At 35.9% G+C, this 22,068-nt stretch overlaps 1 protein-coding gene across 1 annotated transcript in view; it reads left to right on the top strand.

Moving 5' to 3' along the window:
- Positions 1-22,068, top strand: part of LOC139966998 (disintegrin and metalloproteinase domain-containing protein 10-like) — a 31,139-nt gene that overhangs the window by 4,866 nt on the left and 4,205 nt on the right. Inside the window, exons 3-13 of the mRNA XM_071970555.1 lie at positions 8,369-8,487; positions 9,772-10,028; positions 11,042-11,329; positions 12,217-12,403; positions 14,320-14,483; positions 15,697-15,871; positions 16,561-16,735; positions 17,376-17,481; positions 18,332-18,415; positions 19,102-19,213; positions 20,448-20,698. Of these exons, the coding sequence (XP_071826656.1) occupies positions 8,369-8,487; positions 9,772-10,028; positions 11,042-11,329; positions 12,217-12,403; positions 14,320-14,483; positions 15,697-15,871; positions 16,561-16,735; positions 17,376-17,481; positions 18,332-18,415; positions 19,102-19,213; positions 20,448-20,698 (1,918 nt within the window). The remainder of the gene's footprint in view (positions 1-8,368; positions 8,488-9,771; positions 10,029-11,041; positions 11,330-12,216; positions 12,404-14,319; positions 14,484-15,696; positions 15,872-16,560; positions 16,736-17,375; positions 17,482-18,331; positions 18,416-19,101; positions 19,214-20,447; positions 20,699-22,068) is intronic.

Below are 22,068 nucleotides of genomic sequence, written 5' to 3'. Positions count from 1 at the left end.
ATTGTTGTATCCTATGGCACCCCCTCTAATGCACCAAATTCCAGTCTAGTGCATTTAGAGACCTGTGTGTAGCACTGAGAGGATACATTAGGTATCAAGGTTATAAAAGGTTAGAAAGTTATGAAGGTTATAACTATAAAGGTTATAAAGTTATTTAGGTTATAACTACTGTAGGTTATATAAAGGTTATAAAGTCATGTATGTGGTTATAACCAGGTTATATAAAGGTTATGTAAAGTTTAAAGATTTCCTTCAAATAACTATGCTGCACTTTGTCCCTGCTTAGTACTTTTAGAACATATTGTAGCAAGACTTCATGTGTGCATCTTTTCGGACTATACAGGGATACTCGCTCTGAAAGATCGGTTGCTCACTTTTATAATATATTAAGAGGTGAATGCATATTTAGATACCTATGGATTATAAAATCCTTTGAAGTAGTCATAGCTAACCAAGTTTTGGTATATTATATAGCAGGCAACTTTTTTGAAAATAAATGTTATTTTGAATGCTTTTAGTGCCAGTAAGTTTGCAAAGGAGGTAATGGCAACTGGGTTGTTTAATATTACATCATATTTGCATTTCGTAGCACATGAACTTTATGGTTGTTGAGTGGGTATATATGACTGCGAGTTATGTGACTGCGAGTTATGTGACTGCGAGTTGTATAAACAGGGAAATTAAGAATCTGACTGGAGGAGATACTGAACATCGCTATAAGCAGAACAATCAGGTTTGAACAAAACAGACAAAGTATTTTGTAAAGTTTGGTTCTTGACTGGCCACATCCTGTTCCCAAAAGGGTGTTACCCCTATACCATTATTACTCATCTCCGCATGGTTCACTGTGTATACCTGTGCAGCTTGGCACATAGGGGCATGGACTGTACAAATATTGAACTTAAGAGTTAATCAGGCTTCAAATGCACCAGGAACTAAAGGAACCAATCATGCTCTCTCTGTTTACCTCGCAGTATTTATCAATTAAATATTAAAAAGCAGGTCCGTTTTTGTACTGCAGAGCAATGTACGATGTCTTGTTCCCTTAAATGGGCAATTTTCCCCCGCTATGAGAAATAAATTCCTCCATTTATTGTTTCACAGTTGCATAGATACAGCACAGTTCCCGTCAAAGGCCTCTTATGACACATTACCGTAACTGTGCAGTGTATTGTCCATTACACAGTACAGTACTTTTACATTAAGTTGAAAGTTTTGCCTCATTCAAACCAATCCATGTAATATTCACACTTCATTGCATGTCCCCCCAGTTTATATGTATTATTGGTAATGGGTATATCTTTGATGTACTGTATGCCTCAAGGCATAATGTCATTTGATTTGACACAAACCACTGCACAGGATTTGAACTATATAGTACACTACTGTATGTCATTTCAACAACTGTACATAGTCACTTAGTTGTGTTTCATATACAATAGTATGCATTACAGACAAAATTATACAGCTTTGTGTTTTATTGTAGCCTACACATCAATAGAGCCTGCCCCAAAAAATATTGATTTTATCACATTTCCCTCATTAAATTGACAATTATGATGTACAGTATTTGAAGTTCTGGAAATGATAAACATGTGACGAGAGATGAAAACTGAGATCAGGGAGTTGTTATGGGCACTCCCTGCTGAGATTATCAAAATTGAAAACAGCCAAATGCTGTTAATTTGTATTAGAATTGTCCCTTTGAACAATACAGTAAAGTACAGTAAAATAGAGTACATTAGAGTACAGCATATGTAGAGTACAGTGCAGTACAGTATAGAACAGAAGAGTACAGTATATCAAGAGTCAGTACTGTGTGGAAGTTAGGATCCCATATTAAAAGTGGTTATACTTTTCTGTATACTCATTCTATGGAGGGGGAAATGGTATGATCCCCAGATCTTCATTTAAGCCTAAAGGAATTTTAACAAATAGCAACATGGCAAATCCACAATCTCTAAACTGATGTGTATTGCAGGATTTAAGCTACTGTAAGTACCTTAAAACCATATATGACTCTAAAATGGATTAGAGAATTGCCATCCTAAGTACTCTTAATCTACAGATTTGCAATAGTTAATGAATTTTAAGGAGTAAAAGTGGTAGAGATTTGCAAATTTCTGAACATTCATGAACTCATGCTGTCATTTGCTACTGTACTATTAGTGTAGTGTAGGATATGAAAACATTGGGTGTACTCTGTATGATATCATTGTATTGTGTGTACAGTGGTAAATGAAGCACAGTGTACAGTTTAGTATTATTGTATGTTATCTTTGTATTATAATTAGTGTATTGTATCATTGTATTGTATTATCATTGTATTGTGTGTACAGTGGTAAATGAAGCACAGTGTACAGTATAGTATTATTGTATGTTATCTTTGTATTATCATTAGTGTATTGTATCATTGTATTGTATTATCATTATATTGTAATATAATTGAATTATATTATCATTATATTGTATTATCATTGTATTACAAGTGTGTACAGTATAGTGCCAAATGTAGTACAGTCAACAGTACAGTAGTATTGCATATCTTCAGTCTCATTGTTTTGTAGAATTATAACTTATGTTTCCATTGATTCATGAATAACTGGTAAAAACAAACCAATCTTATTTAATAATAATGTTAACCGGATGCTTCTGTTATTGCATGTGAGTGAAACACTGTATGTAAACAAAGGATTGAATGAGCTTTAATAATCAGTTTCAATGAATATTTGGCAAAGATCACATCCTGAGAGAGTCTAGTTCATTGTCATGTTCAGTAAGGTCAACAGTACTAGGAAGTAAGTCATCAAATATTGGCGACCTTTGCATTTTATTGTTCACACAGTAGTTTGTTTTGATGTTCAGTCAATGTACATTAAGTTGTGGTTAGAACGCAAGTACTTAACTGGGTTAACTTCTAACAACCCGCTCGTCTTACATTTCAAATAGTGGATCTGAGAAGTTCCTGAAAGAAATTTGGATATTTTCCAGTTTGCTTGGATTGTTGTTTAGTACACTGCTGTATGAAAAGCGTATGAGTGACGAAAAGTTGAGGGTCGTTTTGTCAACTTCCGTCAAGTACAGTACCTGTCGATTATTAAAACTGAAACCTTTGAACAGTACTGTGCATTAGGTGAAAAAATCCAGCAGGGTCCCTTACTAGTGTCAATTGTTTCGTATTTGGAGTAATTCTTGGTAGATACTCTGTAGATTGGGGGAAAAAAAATCATGACCCTACCTACTGTACAGTAACTTCCTTTTAGTAGTAAACTCCATGGATGAGTATTGCTGTACATAAATTAGCAGCAAAATAGCTTCAAATTTACATTATTTTTTGGACTAGAATCCCACAATTTTAGCCACTTGGTGAAGAATGCGTTTTGCTGAAAAAATCTACGGGCTAAAATCAAGTGGCTGCTGTAACTTTTTCCTGAATTTACAGCCCATCAGTTATATTATTAACAGACTAATGATAAGCAGTAATTATTATGGGACTTAAGTGTTAGCTGTGGATATCCTGGGCTTTATGACTGAGGATTGTTACCCAACTCATCATGTGTTTATGTTCTTCATGAATGTCAGCCCCAGCAGAAAAAGTGCAAAGCCCCATTAATCACTTGCAAATGGCAGAAATCACTGGCATTTAAGCCAGTCTAGGCTGAATTTTCAAACCTTGCTACATAAATTTTTGGTTAAGAAAATACATTAAGTCATGTTGCAATAGGAAAAACTCATCAGGTACATGAGAAGGTACAGTCAAGAACAGAAAATTTAAGAAATCACTTTTTGACTCTAGTGCAGTACTGTAGGTATAGGTGGCTGTACTGTACTCAGTGTCAATCGTGTTGTACACCTGTACATTGTATGCATACAGATTTAGCCTTGCTACAGTATACCATGGAGATATTATTTGGTAATAGCTCCATGAGTATACATTAGTTGTGTCCAGTACCATAGCAAGTACAATACAACACAGTACTGCTGTACAGAATATATTCAAGCGCTTATGTCTTCTTTGAAAATGGACTTTGACCACAGATGTAAGCTTTTTGGGCGTTTTCTGTGGGATGTTTACTGGGAACTGTTGCGTGCTTAAATCTTTAACCAAATGAATTGACGTAAAAACTAGCCTTGCCTTATTTACCGTAGTGCTGTATTAACAGTAATTGCTGGTGTTTTAGAATTTTAACTGCACAGTACTATCTGTGTTTAGACACAGTTAGGATCCAGAAAAACACTTTAAATCTACATTTTGTGGATACTGTACATGCATCCAGTACAGTGAAAGTCAACAGCCAACAAACATACTGTCACTGAGACAACGCTCAATGATTGCTGAACAACGTGGTCGGAGGATTTAACCCCTATATTTTGCACACGTGGTTTAACAGGACCACGACAAAACTATAAAGTAAAAATATCAAAACTTTAATATACAAACATTGGTGACACAAAGCACATGAGTTTGAACAAATCAATAATAACATAATACAGAATAAGATTTCTCCTGATAAATAATGCACAAAAGGAAAAAGCATAACAAATAACATTTGGTAACATGAAACACAAAATATATAAGTAAGATTAACAACATTAACATCCTTAATAGTAATAACACTCAACTTACAATCTATAAGTATGCAAAGCAAGGAGGCGGGTATAAAAGGTCACCCCCTAAACACCTTTAACCAACATTGGGCGAGGTCAGCATTGACCTTTGCCCGACCTTGACCAAGCGGAAATTTCCCTTTTAACCACGCTAAGGAAAAAATACATCTGCAACGATGGCACCTACCATAGCTGACAATTGACAGAATGCCAAATGCCAAAATGAGAAGAGATTTTCACCAAGTCTGATAGCACGGTACCGTTTATAATTACTGTACATTAATTATCGTTATATCTATCATTACTGTTCATTAATTATCATTCCATCTGTAATAACAGTACATTAATTATCCGGGATGTAAGAAAACACATTAGCTAGCTCTGTAACTCAATCTTCTCTAACAGATGAGTAATAATAATGATAATAATAATAATAATAGTCATCAGATCTTCTCTTCTGTGAATGTCCGGAAGAATTAATTGCATAATGTGTTTTCCAGATGACAGTAGATTAACAATAGATTCTCATAGTGTAAAGTATATGTACGTATACTGTACGCTGTGCATTACAGTTCAGTACTGATTTTCCACCCACAGTAACACAGATATTATCACATTTAGCAACAAAAAGGAGTTTATGTAATTTCCTTTCACTTTCTCTTCTTGACTCTTCTTGTTGCTGGCTCTTCATTGATTATACAGTATTTGTGATTGGACATGTATGGTCTATATTGTGCCATAAGGTCAAAGTGACTGGAACAGAAACTGCTGGAAATCATGTTACAACACACAGTATTGTACATGTATGTAAACAACATACAGTATTGTACATGTATGTGTACAACATACACTATTGTACATGTTTGTATACAACATATAGTATTGTACATGTATGTATACAACATATAGTTGTACATGTATGTATACAACATACTGTATTGTACATGTATGTGTAAAACATACAATATTGTACATGTATGTGTACAACATACACTATTGTACATGTTTGTATACAACATATAGTATTGTACATGTATGTATATAACATATAGTTGTACATGTATGTATACAACATATAGTATTGTAATTGTATACTTTATACAACATACAGTATTGTACATGTATATGTACAACATACATTATTGTACATGTATGTGTACAACATACACTATTGTACATGTTTGTATACAACATATAGTATTGTACATGTATGTATACAACATACTGTATAGTATTGTACATGTTTACATACAACATATAGTATTGTACGTTATACAACATTCAGTATAGTACATATTATGTATACAACATTCAGTATTGTACATACATACAAGAGATACAGTATACTGAACATCATGTACAGCCTAGAGTTACATTTAACTTTGGAAGTCCTTGTATTAAGGTATGATATAGTAAATTAGCTACAGTATTTTGAAAACTAAAACATACAGTTAATGTACAAGGAAGCAAACAAAACAGTCTACAGTTACAATTTTACCACTTCGATTTTGATTTTAGACTTTTGTGGATCAAATCAATCTATTAAGTTCTTTGATTTCTTTGAAGTTAAAGTTCTTTATATAAATACAGCAAAAAAACATGTGTTGTCATTCGTTTGTGGTCTGTTCATAAGTTGTCACCAACAAATTTCAGGCAATTTGAATGGCAAAATATGTTTTTTACACTGTGGCAGTACATCACAGTGTTACGTACTGTAGTCTGTACTACCCCATGAATTACACACTGTGTGCTGCATGCCAATTACATGCAAGTTGCCCTTATTATCCGTAAACTCACAAAAACACAATGTCTTGTCAAGTCAATAGTCATTGATAGGGTTTGACTCATCAATTTAAAGTCCTGACGAATTCAACTCTGCATTTTCACCAGTTACAATAGTACAATAACAGTACCCACACAGAGTTGTGCAGTTGCAACAGCAGCATGCATTGTCATCCACAGTACAGTACATTGTGTAAATCTGTGCAGTGGTGTTTAATATGCTGGTAATATTATAATACTATTATGATATGACATATATACTGACCACATACAAGAAGGGTGGAGCACATGTCCTCAAGTTTCACCAAGGGGGAAATCCAGGTGATATTAATGACACAGCGGATTTCATGTCAAAAACGTATATCATTCAACTAACAGGGCTGTTACAGTATGAAATTTAAATAGAGATGAAATAGAGGTCACCGACTCTTGTGTAAAATGGAATTTTACTGTAAACACGGTACAATTTATATAACAAGAGTTTTAATCGGGATTCAGATCATCTTTCATCAGTTATATCTGCCTCTTTGATCTTTCCTTACATATATGATCTCCTGGTGTGTTTTATCGTATATGAATTAACTTATTATTTGTTACAATCACTTTTAAAGAGAGACAGAAGAAAAACTGTTAGTTTGATGTGTATGTTGTCTTAGCAAGGAGTTGTTATGGTTCCATAACAACTCCCTGGTCTTAGATACTGTATACAGCTAGGCCCAGACAAAATAATATTATACAGTACAGTAAGTACCCAACATTTCAGTTAAAATAATTGACTTACTGCTACCTTCTTTCATCATGTTGTTATTATGTACTGTATGGATGTATAGATGTATTCCCTGTCCTTAAATCCTGATTTTGTCTTTTCATTATGCCTTGATGAATGAAACATGATGAGCTTGGTTCATTAATGTCAAAATTGCATACTGTAATCTTAAACTGCTGGGTGGGAAATATGTGGGCTAATGTCATCCTGTATTATACTGTACAGTATTCATGTATGCCACAAGGCCACATACTTAAAAACTGTTTGAAATGCTCTTTTAATAGTAAATGTTTAGCTTTAACTTGGTAGTGCAGGATATGCTTAAAATGTTCTATCTGATATGTAATACGTTTTCATGTTTCTTGGTTGTCTTGTAAATTACTGTAAAAAGTGATAAAATTTCATCAATGACCAAGTTGACAAATCTTGACAATGGGCTCTTGGAGATTGTATCGTTTAGTAGGTTGTATCTTGTTGTCTTTGTGTAAGTTTGACAGTATTTCTGATTGTTGTTTACAGAAGCTCTGTTCAGACTTAACATTGTGATTTAACGTCAATGTAGTTTTCACTGCTCAACATTATGACCACAATGTTTTTGCTCCTTTTTCTAGCGGCAAGTTTGAAAGAAGTTTTTAGAACAGAGGTGACCCACTGTACTGTATGTGTGACAAACTCTGTTTAATGCCCATGGCCCATGATGCTGAAATGATATATTTAATACAGTGGCCATTTTATGAACAATATCAATTTCGATGTGGTTACTTGATATTAAGATTTACTTTTCTCCTCGCTTACCTGTCCCCTCACAACCTAAACACCCAATCTACCATGCCTATAATGTCCTTGGTAACCCTTATAACACTGTGTGCCCTCTATGACTGGCTCCCCGGTCATTGCCCTACGGTCTCATTCTACCGGAATATTTCGTACTTTCTGCAACAACACTGAACAAAATTCCACTTCTCCTGTAAAAGCGAGTGACGACAATTACTGAGTGAACAGTCCATAGTAGTAATTCATAAGTGAGTACTGTATATAATGGTGTGTCTAGTGAAACAATAAATATGACAGGAAGCTGAAATGTGTGTATTGAGTTGTTCTATCTGTCATTACCTTGATTGTCCATTATGCATGAATCATAAGCTAGTTGAATTCTCCTTTCCTCTTTTCTGACATGTATCAAACCCCCATTTTTCTTGTTTTTTTTTACAGATCTTTTCAGTTAGAGTTGATGCCTAATGCACCTCATTTTTCTCAGAGATTTACACTAGACACTGGATATGAAGAGTCACAACTTATTCCTGATTATCTTTACACAGGAAAGTTAGCAGGTGAGTTTAAGGATTCATAATTCATATCATAAACTTTACAGAACTTTTACTTATCAGTCTTTTATGCCTGGATGTCTTAATTAACAAAATGAAGGGTGGAAAGGATGAATAACAAACAAACAAAATTGACTGAATTATACCTTATTATTGATATGATTTTTAGCCATGCAACCCATGCTGGGATAACAGCCTGTTTCCTGTTCCTTTCAAATATACCATTCTGAATACAGGTCTTCTGTACACCTTTCCAATTGGGTTTTAAACATCATCTATGTGGTTGTAGAACGTTTAATCTTAACACACACTGTACACATACTGTATGATTACCACATACTGTATGATTACCACATACCACATATGTATGATTACCACATACCGTGTAACCAAATACCACATACTGTATGATTACCACATACTGTATGATTACCACATACTGTATGATTACCACATACTGTATGTTTACCACATACTGTATGTTTACCACATACTGTATGATTACCACATACCGTGTAACCAAATACCACATACTGTATGATTACCACATACTGTATGATTACCACATACCACATACTGTATGATTACCACATATCGTGTAACCACATACCACATACAGTATTGTATGATTACCACATACCTTGTAACCACATACCACATACTGTATGTTTACCACATGCTGTATGTTTACCACATACTGTTGATTACCACATACTGTATGATTACCACATACCGTGTAACCACATACTGTATGATTACCATATACTGTTTGATTACCACATACTGTATGATTACCACATACCGAGTAACCACATACTGTATGATTACCATATACTGTTGATTACCACATACTGTATGTTTACCACATACTGTATGTTTACCACATACTGTATGATTACCACATACTGTTTGATTACCACATAGTGTATGATTACTACATACTGTGTAAGCACATAACTGGACTGCATGATTATCACATACCATCTACTGTACTATATAATAATAATAATGATGACGTCTATGACGACAATAATAATATTAATTTTGTGATGATATTACAAGCGTCATTACATACGGAGAGAGTGCGGAAGCTGTTAGCTTTGATGTTTTGAAGTACAGACATCTTACAGGTATACAATGCACGTATGATACTGGTACAGTTATTGTACATTACTAAATGCAGCACGTAAACGCAATAAACAAAAGTGGAGACCGTTTTTACTTTCAACTTGATGACATAAAGATAACAGTGAATGTTAATATGATCTTACGCTTTGTCTCTTAACCAAGATGATCCAGAGAGCCATATTCACGGTGCCATCATCGATGGTCGCTTCTCCGGCACCATCTATACCGATGGCAAAGAGGAATACCACGTGGAGAACTCAAGACATCACTTTGATGAGAAGCCAGACTTTCACTCAATTATTTACAAGTCCTCTGATGTTGACTTTGATGAGGATCATGGAGGGGGTTGTGGAAGTAAAGAGGAGATTCTAGCTCGCATGGCAGAATTTCAAGAGACAGCCATAGATGATGATGATGGTGTAAGTCCTCAAATAACAAAAATGTTATAAACTCTCAGTTTTGATGGTGTTCATTGACCTCACTCCTCATTTTCCATGTCTTGTCGCAACAACTGCCATTTTGCAGAGTCTGCTTTGTCTAGAGTGGCTGATCATCCTTTTCAAACTCCCGTTTCCATGGTGACTGGGCCAGGTATCCTCATTTTGAACTCTTGCTAAAGGCAGACAGAATCCATGTGATGGTGATGATTGTGTCTGTGTGTGTGTTAGTGTGTGTGACACCTTGGCATGTAAACAGGATAACTCTGCATGTGTACAGTAGCTTGTTGGAATTCTATATGTAGCATACAGGTTGCACTTATTGAATGCTTGGCTGCTTTTGGTTGTTGGTGGAAGACAAAGGTCATGTCCAGGTCATTAGTGATCAGCATTCATAAATGAGTTGTTGAAGTCATTGGTGGCCGGACTGATATGTCAGCTCAATTAGGTAAACACCATCCCTTCATAGAGTGTTAAATGTGACTGTATGCCACAGTGGGTATTTAATCCACACAAGTAGTATTATAACCTACAATATATACCAGTGAATTAATTGGTTGATGTCCACCATTGATATTAATAATATGTATGGAATGGTTCAGGAAACTTCATGTAGATCCAGGAACTCTCCGATCTTCTTGGCTTCCGGTTAAAGTCTTTGACAAGTTTATCTTAATTACTGTATTCTAAATCAGTCAGGTAGTTGAAATGTCAATTTTATGGCAACTTTATCACAAAGCCTTTGGAGCTTTCTGGTTCATTCTGCCACCCAACGTGTATAAGCAGAGCTTTTGGTTCTGGCCAAAAAACAAAACAATCTCGTACCTTCAAATTTCCAAACTATTTCGTAACCAATCAAATTTTTGTGGTACCTGATTTGTTCCCGATATTTTGACACGAAAAAGAATGTCATAGATGTAGCTTGTCTGCTATCTTGGATGAAGTTCTTTTAAACATCTGCAATAATTATCGATATTGGCCTCAAATATTTCCAGGGATCTGTAAACTGGTCTCAGAAGCCTCACGTGGCAGGCGAGAATAAGTACTCCCATCCGAACCATCAGAACAGAAGAAGACGTCAGAGCAACACACAGACGTCCTGCCATCTGTTTCTACAGGCGGATCATACCTTCTGGGAGCATTACTACGACGGCAACAGAGACACCGCTGTTCAGGAGGTCATCACCTCACTAAACAACCACGTGTCCCACGTCAGCCAAATCTACAGTCACGAAACGTTTGGCCCTTTTCAGAATCTCGACTTCATCATTGACCGTATCAAGGTGAGCTCTAAATAGTTGCTGTCATTGAGGAAAGAGGATGTTTTGAGGAAGTAAATGTGATTAAAGAGTTTGGTTAAGGGTCAATAGAAACACCTGCAAGTTGATATCATCCAGTTGGTCTACGGTCTCTCTATTTCGGTAATCAACAATCAACCGGCATCCCACATTATCACAGTGAGCATGTTTGTTTGTCAAGTTTTTGGCTCTGCCCAACCACAGGGGAGGGAGGGACCCAGAATTATCATGAGCTGTGTTTACAGTTTCACCGACTAAATGCAGAACGAGTGGCCTTGACGTCAGTGGTCCTGGCCACTAGCTGAGGTAACAGCCTTGCTGTTTTACTAGTGCCCTGCTTCAAATATTAATCTACCTACTTCAATGTTTCATTGTATTTATCTTGTACAAACATATGAGAAATAAATTTGAAATTGAAAAAAATTGAAGTTGCGGACTGGTTAGTTTCATCATCATCTTCACAATCCTCTCAAATTTTCATTTGAAATGGGAAACTTGAAATTGTCATCAGACTTTCTCTGGCAAGAACCTGGACACTCTCATTGAGACACATCTACATGCTCACCTGCAAAGTTAACAGAGAAGAAAGATCGATATTATAGCAATCCATTGTACAAATTGTGTCACATAATTAAATTAGTTAATAACCTAAGATCTGGTCTCTTAAAGACAAATCCTATGGTTAGTTAACTTTAAATTGTACTGACTTAGCTACTGGCCTACCCAAGGATACAATCTATGGATCTAAGTAATATGAAAAAAATTTCCACTTAAGAGCTAAATGTGGAAGTGCAAAGTATAATATTTGTTATTTTAATTTTGTTAGCTCCAAAAATGTATGATTGTGTTCATTTGTCGATTTATCTTTGTAGGTTAACACATCCGAGGATAAGGATGTGGCAGGAAACCCATTTGCTGATGAATTCATTGGTGTGGAGAAGTTTCTTGAGCTAAATTCCCTTCAGAATCACGACCAATACTGCTTGGCCTATGTCTTTGCTGACCGAGATTTTAACGACGGTGTGCTTGGTCTTGCATGGGTCGGATCTCCTGAATCAAGTAAGTCTCGCCTCTATATAAAATAAAAAATTTACCAGGCTTGTTCAGTAGTTTTTTCCCTTACTTGAATAAATATAAGAAAGAATAAATAAGCAAGAAGACCTTGCAGGATTGTTTAGTATTTTGTTCCATATTTGCTTCAGTTTGGTTCAAAGAACAAGACACCTGGGTAAAATATATCCCTATCAGTTGGGTAGCAAATGCAGAAATAGTAGCAACTAAAGTCAACAGTTTTACATGAACATTTAAATGTCGAACTTATTTCAGAAAGTCACTTTCAGTGGCAAACGTCATACCTACATGCTTATCTAAATAGCTACTGTATAAATGTGGGTAGAAAAAAATGCCAGATATCTGCAAGCCTTTCACACCATTGTTAGACTGTACAGTCAAGCTGTACACCTGTGTTGTTTTGAGCTCCGTTGACTCCAGATTCCTTCACCTTTTACAGAAAGTGGCATATTGTTGCTCTATAGGAGACACAGTACCAGCAGAATTTATCAAGTCATTCAAAGAGTTTCTTTCCCTTCCAAGATCCTCGGTCCTCAGAGAGAGATAAACCCAAGAGAACTAGAGACAATGTCAAAATTCCCTTCTTATTGTCACATTCCACCCCAGTCTTACCTCCCCTTAGTTCAGATTTCTAGCAACCACTGTTTACCCTCTCTGCACCTGAGATCATAGCCAAAGAGCCAGTCACTGTAACTTGTGGGGTCTGCTTGTGGTTGACTCATAGCCAAAGAGCCAGTCACTGAAACTTGTGGGGTCTGCTTGTGGTTGACAGATTTTCCATTAGTTAAGTAACACATAACTGCACGTCTGTTCAGCGTGTTAATTTCCAGTGTTGTGTCTGCTTCAGGTGTTTTGGCTGCAAGCTTCAGAAAGTTGATCCTTTCACCAGTCACACGAAAAAGACAGACGGTTACACACCATCCTGCACTACCACATATGTCATTTTATCTGGACTTTTTGTTGTGTATAACTTAATGATGACACTAAGACAACCCTCAGAAAGGTTTCTATTGCCATAGATCCACAGTCAAAACTAGAACTATCTAGCTGGATGAGGCTTCAACAACCTTCCAAACCACACTATATTGGACAATGACTTAAGCAGGGAATGATTGTGGTTGCAACACCATTGCACTGTTCAACTTCATAGTCATAACATCCAAGAAAAGAATGACTAAATCGCTTGTTTCTCCCATCCACCATCCCCCCCTCCCGACCCCTTCTTTTCACTCCTTCCTCTCCATTCCACTATGCATCCTGTCCATACACCACCCCCCCCCATGTTGCCTCTGCACTTCCCTTCCCTCTTTAAACTCAATTGCTAAATCTCTCTCTCTCTTTTAACTCTCTCTCTCTGCACTGGTTACCTTCAGTTTATCTCCTTCCATTTCCTTTTCCCTTTGTCTCCCACTTTTCTTTCTTCTCCGTACCTATCTATCTTTCTAGCTAGCTATCTACCTATCTATCTATCTATCTACCTACCTACCTATCTACCTACCTTCTGTCCTTGCTAGAACTTATATTAGTTTTCATTTGCACAATGTTCCAACAAACTTGTCTGTCCCAGCTGTTTGTTGAACCTTTATCTTATTTTTGTTAGAATCTGCCTCCTGAAGCAGAATGTTATTGGAATCTAAACATCATTCACTTCCGTACAAGTATATATACAAGTTTTTTTTGTGTGTTACCTTTCAGTATTTGAAATGATACAATATGTGGTTTGTATTTTGGTGTGTTACCTTTCAGTATTTGAAATGATACAATATGTGGTTTATATTTTGGTGTGTTACCTTTCAGTATTTGAAATGATACAATATGTGGTTTATATTTTGGTGTGTTACCTTTCAGTATTTGAAATGATACAACATGTGGTTTGTATTTTGGTGTGTTAATGTCATCCACAGAGACATCTGGTGGAATATGTGAGAAGCACAAGACGTTTTCTGGAGGGGTCAGCCAGTCGCTGAACACCGGTATCGTCACCATCCAGAACTATGGATCAACCGTCCCATCAAAAGTTTCCTACATCACTTTTGCTCACGAGCTCGGTCACAACTATGGCTCACCTGTGAGTAAACACTTTGCATATATATATATATTGAAGGGACTGTTGTCTGTAGTCAAAATGAGAGAACTGTTGGCTGACAAGAGTCTTACACATGTATTAATATATGCTGAGGTTTATAAACCAGGTTGGAAATGTACTGAAACATGTATATCGAAGGGACTGTTGTCTGCATTCAAAGTTATCTTACACATTCATATGCACTGAGGTATCTAAACCAGGTCGGTAAAGTACCGATACATTTCTGCTACAAATCAAATTTGATCTATTAAATTATAACAGCAATTTTTCACAAAAAGTATCTACATATTGAAAGTGAAATTATAACAGCAAATTTTCTCAAAAAGTGTCTACAAAAGTTATCAATAGATTTATCATGATACATACTGTACATACTCTTGATATCAATAGATTTATCATGATACATACTGTAAATACTCTAGATATCAATAGATTTATCATGATACATACTGTACATACTCTTGATATCAATAGATTATCATGATTCATACTGTACATACTCTAGATATCAATAGATTTATCATGATACATACTGTAAATACTCTTGATATCAATAGATTTACCGTGATTCAAACTTTACATACTCTTGATATCAATAGATTATCATGATTCATACTGTACATACTCTAGATATCAATAGATTTATCATGATACATACTGTACATACTCTTGATATCAATAGATTTACCGTGATTCAAACTTTACATACTCTTGATATCAATAGATTATCATGATTCATACTGTACATACTCTAGATATCAATAGATTTATCATGATACATACTGTACATACTCTTGATATCAATAGATTTACCGTAATTCAAACTTTACATACTCTTGATATCAATAGATTATCATGATTCATACTGTACATACTCTAGATATCAATAGATTTATCATGATACATACTGTACATACTCTTGATATCAATAGATTTACCGTGATTCAAACTTTACATACTCTTGATATCAATAGATTATCATGATTCATACTGTACATACTCTGGATATCAATAGATTTATATTGATTCATACTGTACATACTCTAGATATCAATAGATTTATCATGATTCATACTGTTCATACTCTTAATCAAAAGATTTACCATGATTCATACTGTACATACTCTTGATATCAATAGATTTACCTGAATTTCGGCTCTCACTATTCTTGACTCATACTCTGTGATTTCTTCAGCATGATTACCCAGCCATTTGCAAGCCGGGTGAGAGTACGAGCACTCGCAATGAGGGTAATTACATTATGTATCCCAGTGCCACATCTGGTGATAAACCAAACAACAACAAGTTTTCTCCATGCAGTAAAGAGAACATGACAAATGTGCTGCAAGAAAAGGCAACCTGCTTCGTTGGTGAGTTTACCTAAAAAAAAACACTTGTTATTTACAGTATGTACTTGGTATAAAGTGTACACATGTAGAACCAAGTTATGGCAATGTCAACATGTTTCATTACTATTAGATCAGTTGCTGATAATCATATGGTGATATCTGAGCCATAATATGTATGTGGGTGTGTATTTATGCGTGTTCGTGTGGGTGCATGCCTGTGTGAGTGTGCATGTATGCGTGTATGCGTGTATGTATGGGTGTATCTATGCATGTATGCGTGCGTGTATGAATGTGTGTGTATCTGTGTGTATATATGTATATATGTATATGTCAGTAGAGGTCAAACCATGAAGACCTATCTATCTCAAGAATGGATATTTGAATATTCCTCACATTTTCATGTATGGATCCTCCATATTGAATATAAGAAGCACTTTATTTTTTATTTAGAATTAGAAGTTTGTTGTGGTGGTCACCCTTCAACATGAAATTAGTGTGAATACATTATATCTGCAACAAGGCGTGTGAAGTTCAAGATGCTCTTTGACTTCAGTCAAAGGTCAGAGAGGTCATCCCCGTTGAAACGGCAAAAACCTTGGAAATAGGGCATTTTAGCCATTTTTGACCCTATATATTTTCTGGGTGGGGGAGACATTGTAATATAATAGGCACAGCTAGTTACTTTAATCTCTCACAATGTCTCACAACAGAGTCTGGTCGACCGGTCTGCGGTAATCGTATTGTAGAGGGAGATGAAGAGTGTGACTGTGGCTACGAGGAACAATGCCTGGATGATCCATGCTGCCATGCCAGACCTAACAACGGTAGTCTGCCAAGTACAGCCTGTAAACTGAAAATAATCCAAGGCATTAAGGCTGAGTGCAGGTAACACATTATCATTCACACATCAATCAATACAGCACTGAAAACTTTAAGGTTTGAGATCAACAGTGTCATTATTTGTGGTCAAATTGAATTCCACCAAAGCCCAGGTTCAGTTAGTACTAACTTAGCATAAACTCGCTACAGTTTTTGGTCTCCTGATATATTATCTAGAAGCAAGTTTTAAGTTTCCCCAAAGTGTCTTCTCTCAATATCTCGTCATCTTCTGGCAGCCTCTCTGTCCTGGGAGTGTTTGCTGAATTTAAATAAGAAATAAATCCTGGGGTTTATAATATTCTAACACAGTCTGTGAAAAATTTGTTTCTGGAGTCTTTAGGAATTTTGCAATTAATGCTTGTTTTTATTCAAGATATTCACCATTAAAACATGCTGAAATTATGGAATTTAAAGTCTGTAAAAAGTTTGTGAAACATGATCATGCTGAAAAGTAAAGCTTAGCTGAAGTTGCTTTGTTTTGTCTCCATGGAGTCCAAGAAGTGAATTTATCACCTAAAGGCAACAATGGTCAAAGCATTGATGACAACAAAAAGACATAAAAACAGGTGTTCACTGTTGTAATAAATATGCTGAAATATAACACATCACAAGTAATCACCTTTTCTGGTTTCTTTTTATGTTGCAGTCCGTCGGTTGGTCCTTGCTGTGGCAGTAACTGTCTCTATGTTGCTGCAAGTGCTAATGAGGTCTGTCGAAGTGAAACAGACTGCAGTGAAGAAACCATATGTGGATATCCTTGTATAGCAAATATAAGCTGCAATGAGCTTTGTTAATGTGTCATGCTTCAATGTCATAATCCTCCATCCGTATTAAAGTAGTTCCCACTGACGTATCTGGTAACCAGCCATATCACTTTTTTATGGTCATTAAACAGGCAGCTTATCTATATACGTGATTGAAGCTATGTGTTAATTTTTGTGATAACTTTAGATATAATTCTTCTTTTAGGGTGGGGGAGGTGGGGTGGTGGGGGGGGGAGAGAGAGCAGGAAGGAGTTTATAATGATTAAGTTTTACTTGCAGTTCAGAACATGTACCTTCAGAAAAGATTGCGATTAAACACTATCTAAAGGTGTGATTATTTCCACGTTATAACATTTGTCACAATTCGCATTGTCACTGTCAGGGATAATATTAACAAAAGAGATGTACGTTTTAAAATTACGGAGGATTTTTTTAATCTTTTAAAACTTTGAAATAATCAGGGTGATATCCTTCCCCAGTTCTTAAAAGAGGGGTGGGGGGGACAGGAGGAATGTCTCTTTGTCCCTCCTCCTCCTCCTCCTCCTCCTCCTCCTCCTCCTCCGTTCCTCTTCATAGAAACCCTGATGTAATTTACTAATGCAAGAAACTAGCAACAGTTGTGTTGCAATCACTGCAGGGAAGGAAACCTGCCATTTAGTAAGACAAGCCAGTATCAGTTAGCTTATGAAGTATTTTGTGCCTTGGGTAAACTGCAGTATCAAGTCAAGGTTAAACTCTTGTCACTTTGCCACACCACGCCACATCCAATTACAAAGACTAGGAGTAGCAACCAGAATGAACACTTGTTTGTAGATTTATCCTTGACAGATTTTTCACAGGAGGCACTTCATCATGTCCAGCTGCCATACCTAAGGAAGACTTCAAACCCTGTAATGACTTCAAACAAGTTTGCCAGAATGGGGTAAATCAATTTTTGTTTTTTTACATCTCATATAAAAACATTGCAATAAGCTGTCACATCTTGTAAAAAGAAGGGCAGTGGACAAAGGAAATTAAAAACTTTGTACACAAATTCTTTGAAAATATTTTGGGTACTCTGTAGGTTCCACCCCCCCCCCTCCCACCAGCCCCCATTTTGAAAACTATCCTTTAGAAACAAGTACTCATAACAGTGCATTTAGCATCTTATGATATACAAACTACAGATAGAAATGCGCACCTTCACTTTTACATCAAAATACACAATGTAAAGTGTGAAACTTATTGGATGTCAAGCATCTACTTCATATATCATGATAAAAAAAAATCGTAAAAAGCTCAATATTAATTTTCATGCAGACCAACCCAAAACTTTGATATTGATTTTGTTATATATATATAAATATATATTTGGGAGTATAGCCCAATGAAATTCATTGTGAAGTGAGTGGAGAAGATCCAAGCAGCAAAGGTGAAATGTTTTTGAAGACGCATCGGTCGTTCTTGTCTCGGTAATTTTAGTCATGGGCGGATCCAGAATTTTGGAAAGGGAGGGGTGTGTGGAACCAGGGTCCTGCTCTCTGTGTAACCAATTCTCCAGCATTTGTAAACTCTTCTGCTTCTTTCTTATTCGTCTCAAGCTTAAATTTAAATCCTCTTCATTTACAGACTTGTTCGGGATCAGTGTGTCTAATCTTTGATTTAGAGGAATGCTTCTGCGAACCTCCACAAGAGGGCGACACAGTTGACCAAAGTTGTCATCTGTGCTGCATGGATGGTGGTGAGTTATCTATTTATATGTCTGATATTTGGAAATATGAACACCAACATTTGTCACTTAGTTTAACAAGGCAGGTAATGCCCATTGAACAACAATGCCATCTATGCAAGCCTGGGTTATTGGTGGGATTTACTCAAGAAATACCTGCCTCTTGTCTCTCACATTCCGTTTGCCTGTTTGATGGGTCATAAGACTATAGATGTCTGGTAGAAATTGAGATATACACACAAACTTAACTTCAGCATTCAGGGATTTCATTATTATTATGATGTTGTATTTTTCTCAAGGTGAGTATTGTACTTCAAGGACAAGATATCCATGAAACCTTGTTTGAGATACAACAATAGTTGTTGACTTCCACCCATAACTTTCCAGGGCATATTTGGCCTCAAGCCATTGTTTTTATCAGATCTTGTACATTTCGCATGATTGGCTAGATTTCTTTAGCGCTTGCAGACGACAGGGAGTCAAGCATACAGGCCAATCATTGTGGGAAAGTTTGATGGATGATTAAGCCCAAATTGCCAAAGCTGCAAACAATTTGTGCATACCGTTGCACGAAACTGTACAGAAAGACACCGAGTAGGACTTAGTCACAGTGTAATTGATGCTTTATAGTAAAACAATACATTTTTGAAGTGACAGGTATTTATCTTACGGTGTGTTTGATGACATTTTCATCCCACTGTTTGCAGTGTGATTTACCGTTCAAAAGTGTTCATTAAACTCACAAATGATAATCCCTGAATATTATCCAAAAAAACTTTCATCACCGTGGTCGTACTTCGTTGATGATGTATAGGATGACTTAGCCTCTCTCGGTATCTGAGAGAGTGTTCCGATGCTGAGGTGAACTCTCATCTGTCAGACACTGACTGGTAGTCCAGCGGGCTGGAGTGGGTGCGACCAATTACAGGTCTGCCTTGTAATTCTCTGCATTCTCTGCAACAATTACAGTTCTGCCTTGTAATTCTCTGCATTCTCAATTACAGGACTGCCTTGTAATTCTCTGCAACAATTACAGGACTGCCTTGTAATTCTTTCAGTGTGATAGTTGCTCTCATCTGTATTTGTATGGTGCATTATACATGTTTTTCGTATATTAATTTGAGACATAATGATACTTCACTGATCTCAACCACTAATGAAGTGCAATGTCATAAAGGCAGATGTTTGTTCTCCATGAAGTTATTCTTTCAAAAGTAAAACAGGGATTATTTATATGTTTCGGTAGGTGTATGCAAGAGCAGCACACAAATCGAGAGTATGGAAAATTACACCCTAACTCACGGAGAGATACCCATGGGCAGCGACAGCCTGACAAAGGCTCTGTTTCAGCAGCCCGGATCTCCTTGTAACGCCTATCTGGGATACTGCGACGTCTTCTACAAATGCCGACTGGTCGACTCCAATGGACCATTGTCCAGGTTGACCAAAGCTATCTTCAACCCTGATCTGTACGAGGATGTCTTTTCTTGGATTCAGGTAAGCTTCACTTTTTACGCAGAATTTGAGAACGGTTTCAAGCTATCATGGAATGACTGAAATGTCGTCATTTACACATATGTTGGTTGCGTGTCAGTTTTAAGGCGTAACAAACTTGACTAAATATGTATATGAAAGGTCGTTTTATTTAGCTTTTAGTTTATAGTGTTCTGAGTTTGTTGTGACTAAATATGTATATGAAAGGTCGTTTTATTTAGCTTTTAGTTTATAGTGTTCTGAGTTTGTTGTGACTAAATATGTATATGAAAGGTCGTTTTATTTAGCTTTTAGTTTATAGTGTTCTGAGTTTGTTGTGACTAAATATGTATATGAAAGGTCGTTTTAATTAGCTTTTAGTTTATAGTGTTCTGAGTTTGTTGTGACTAAATATGTATATGAAAGGTCGTTTTAATTAGCTTTTAGTTTATAGTGTTCTGAGTTTGTTGTGACTAAATATGTATATGAAAGGTCGTTTTATTTAGCTTTTAGTTTATAGTGTTCTGAGTTTGTTGTGACTAAATATGTATATGAAAGGTCGTTTTATTTAGCTTTTAGTGTATAGTGTTCTGAGTTTGTTGTGACTAAATATGTATATGAAAGGTCGTTTTAATTAGCTTTTAGGTTATAGTGTTCTGAGTTTGTTGTGACTAAATATGTATATGAAAGGTCGTTTTATTTAGCTTTTAGTGTATAGTGTTCTGAGTTTGTTGTGACTAAATATGTATATGAAAGGTCGTTTTACTTAGCTTTTAGTGTATAGTTTTCTGAGTTTGTTGTGACTAAATATGTATATGAAAGGTCGTTTTATTTAGCTTTTAGTTTATAGTGTTCTGAGTTTGTTGTGACTAAATATGTATATGAAAGGTCGTTTTATTTAGCTTTTAGTGTATAGTTTTCTGAGTTTGTTGTGACTAAATATGTATATGAAAGGTCGTTTTAATTAGCTTTTAGTTTATAGTGTTCTGAGTTTGTTGTGACTAAATATGTATATGAAAGGTCGTTTTATTTAGCTTTTAGTTTATAGTGTTCTGAGTTTGTTGTGACTAAATATGTATATGAAAGGTCGTTTTATTTAGCTTTTAGTTTATAGTGTTCTGAGTTTGTTGTGACTAAATATGTATATGAAAGGTCGTTTTATTTAGCTTTTAGTTTATAGTGTTCTGAGTTTGTTGTGACTAAATATGTATATGAAAGGTCGTTTTATTTAGCTTTTAGTTTATAGTGTTCTGAGTTTGTTGTGACTAAATATGTATATGAAAGGTCGTTTTAATTAGCTTTTAGTTTATAGTGTTCTGAGTTTGTTGTGACTAAATATGTATATGAAAGGTCGTTTTAATTAGCTTTTAGTTTATAGTGTTCTGAGTTTGTTG

This window comes from Apostichopus japonicus, chromosome 4 (genome assembly GCF_037975245.1).
Source record: "Apostichopus japonicus isolate 1M-3 chromosome 4, ASM3797524v1, whole genome shotgun sequence".
Lineage (NCBI taxonomy): Eukaryota > Metazoa > Echinodermata > Holothuroidea > Aspidochirotida > Stichopodidae > Apostichopus > Apostichopus japonicus.
Note: the sequence above shows the minus strand (reverse complement) of the source record. Positions and strands in the feature narration are given on the sequence as shown.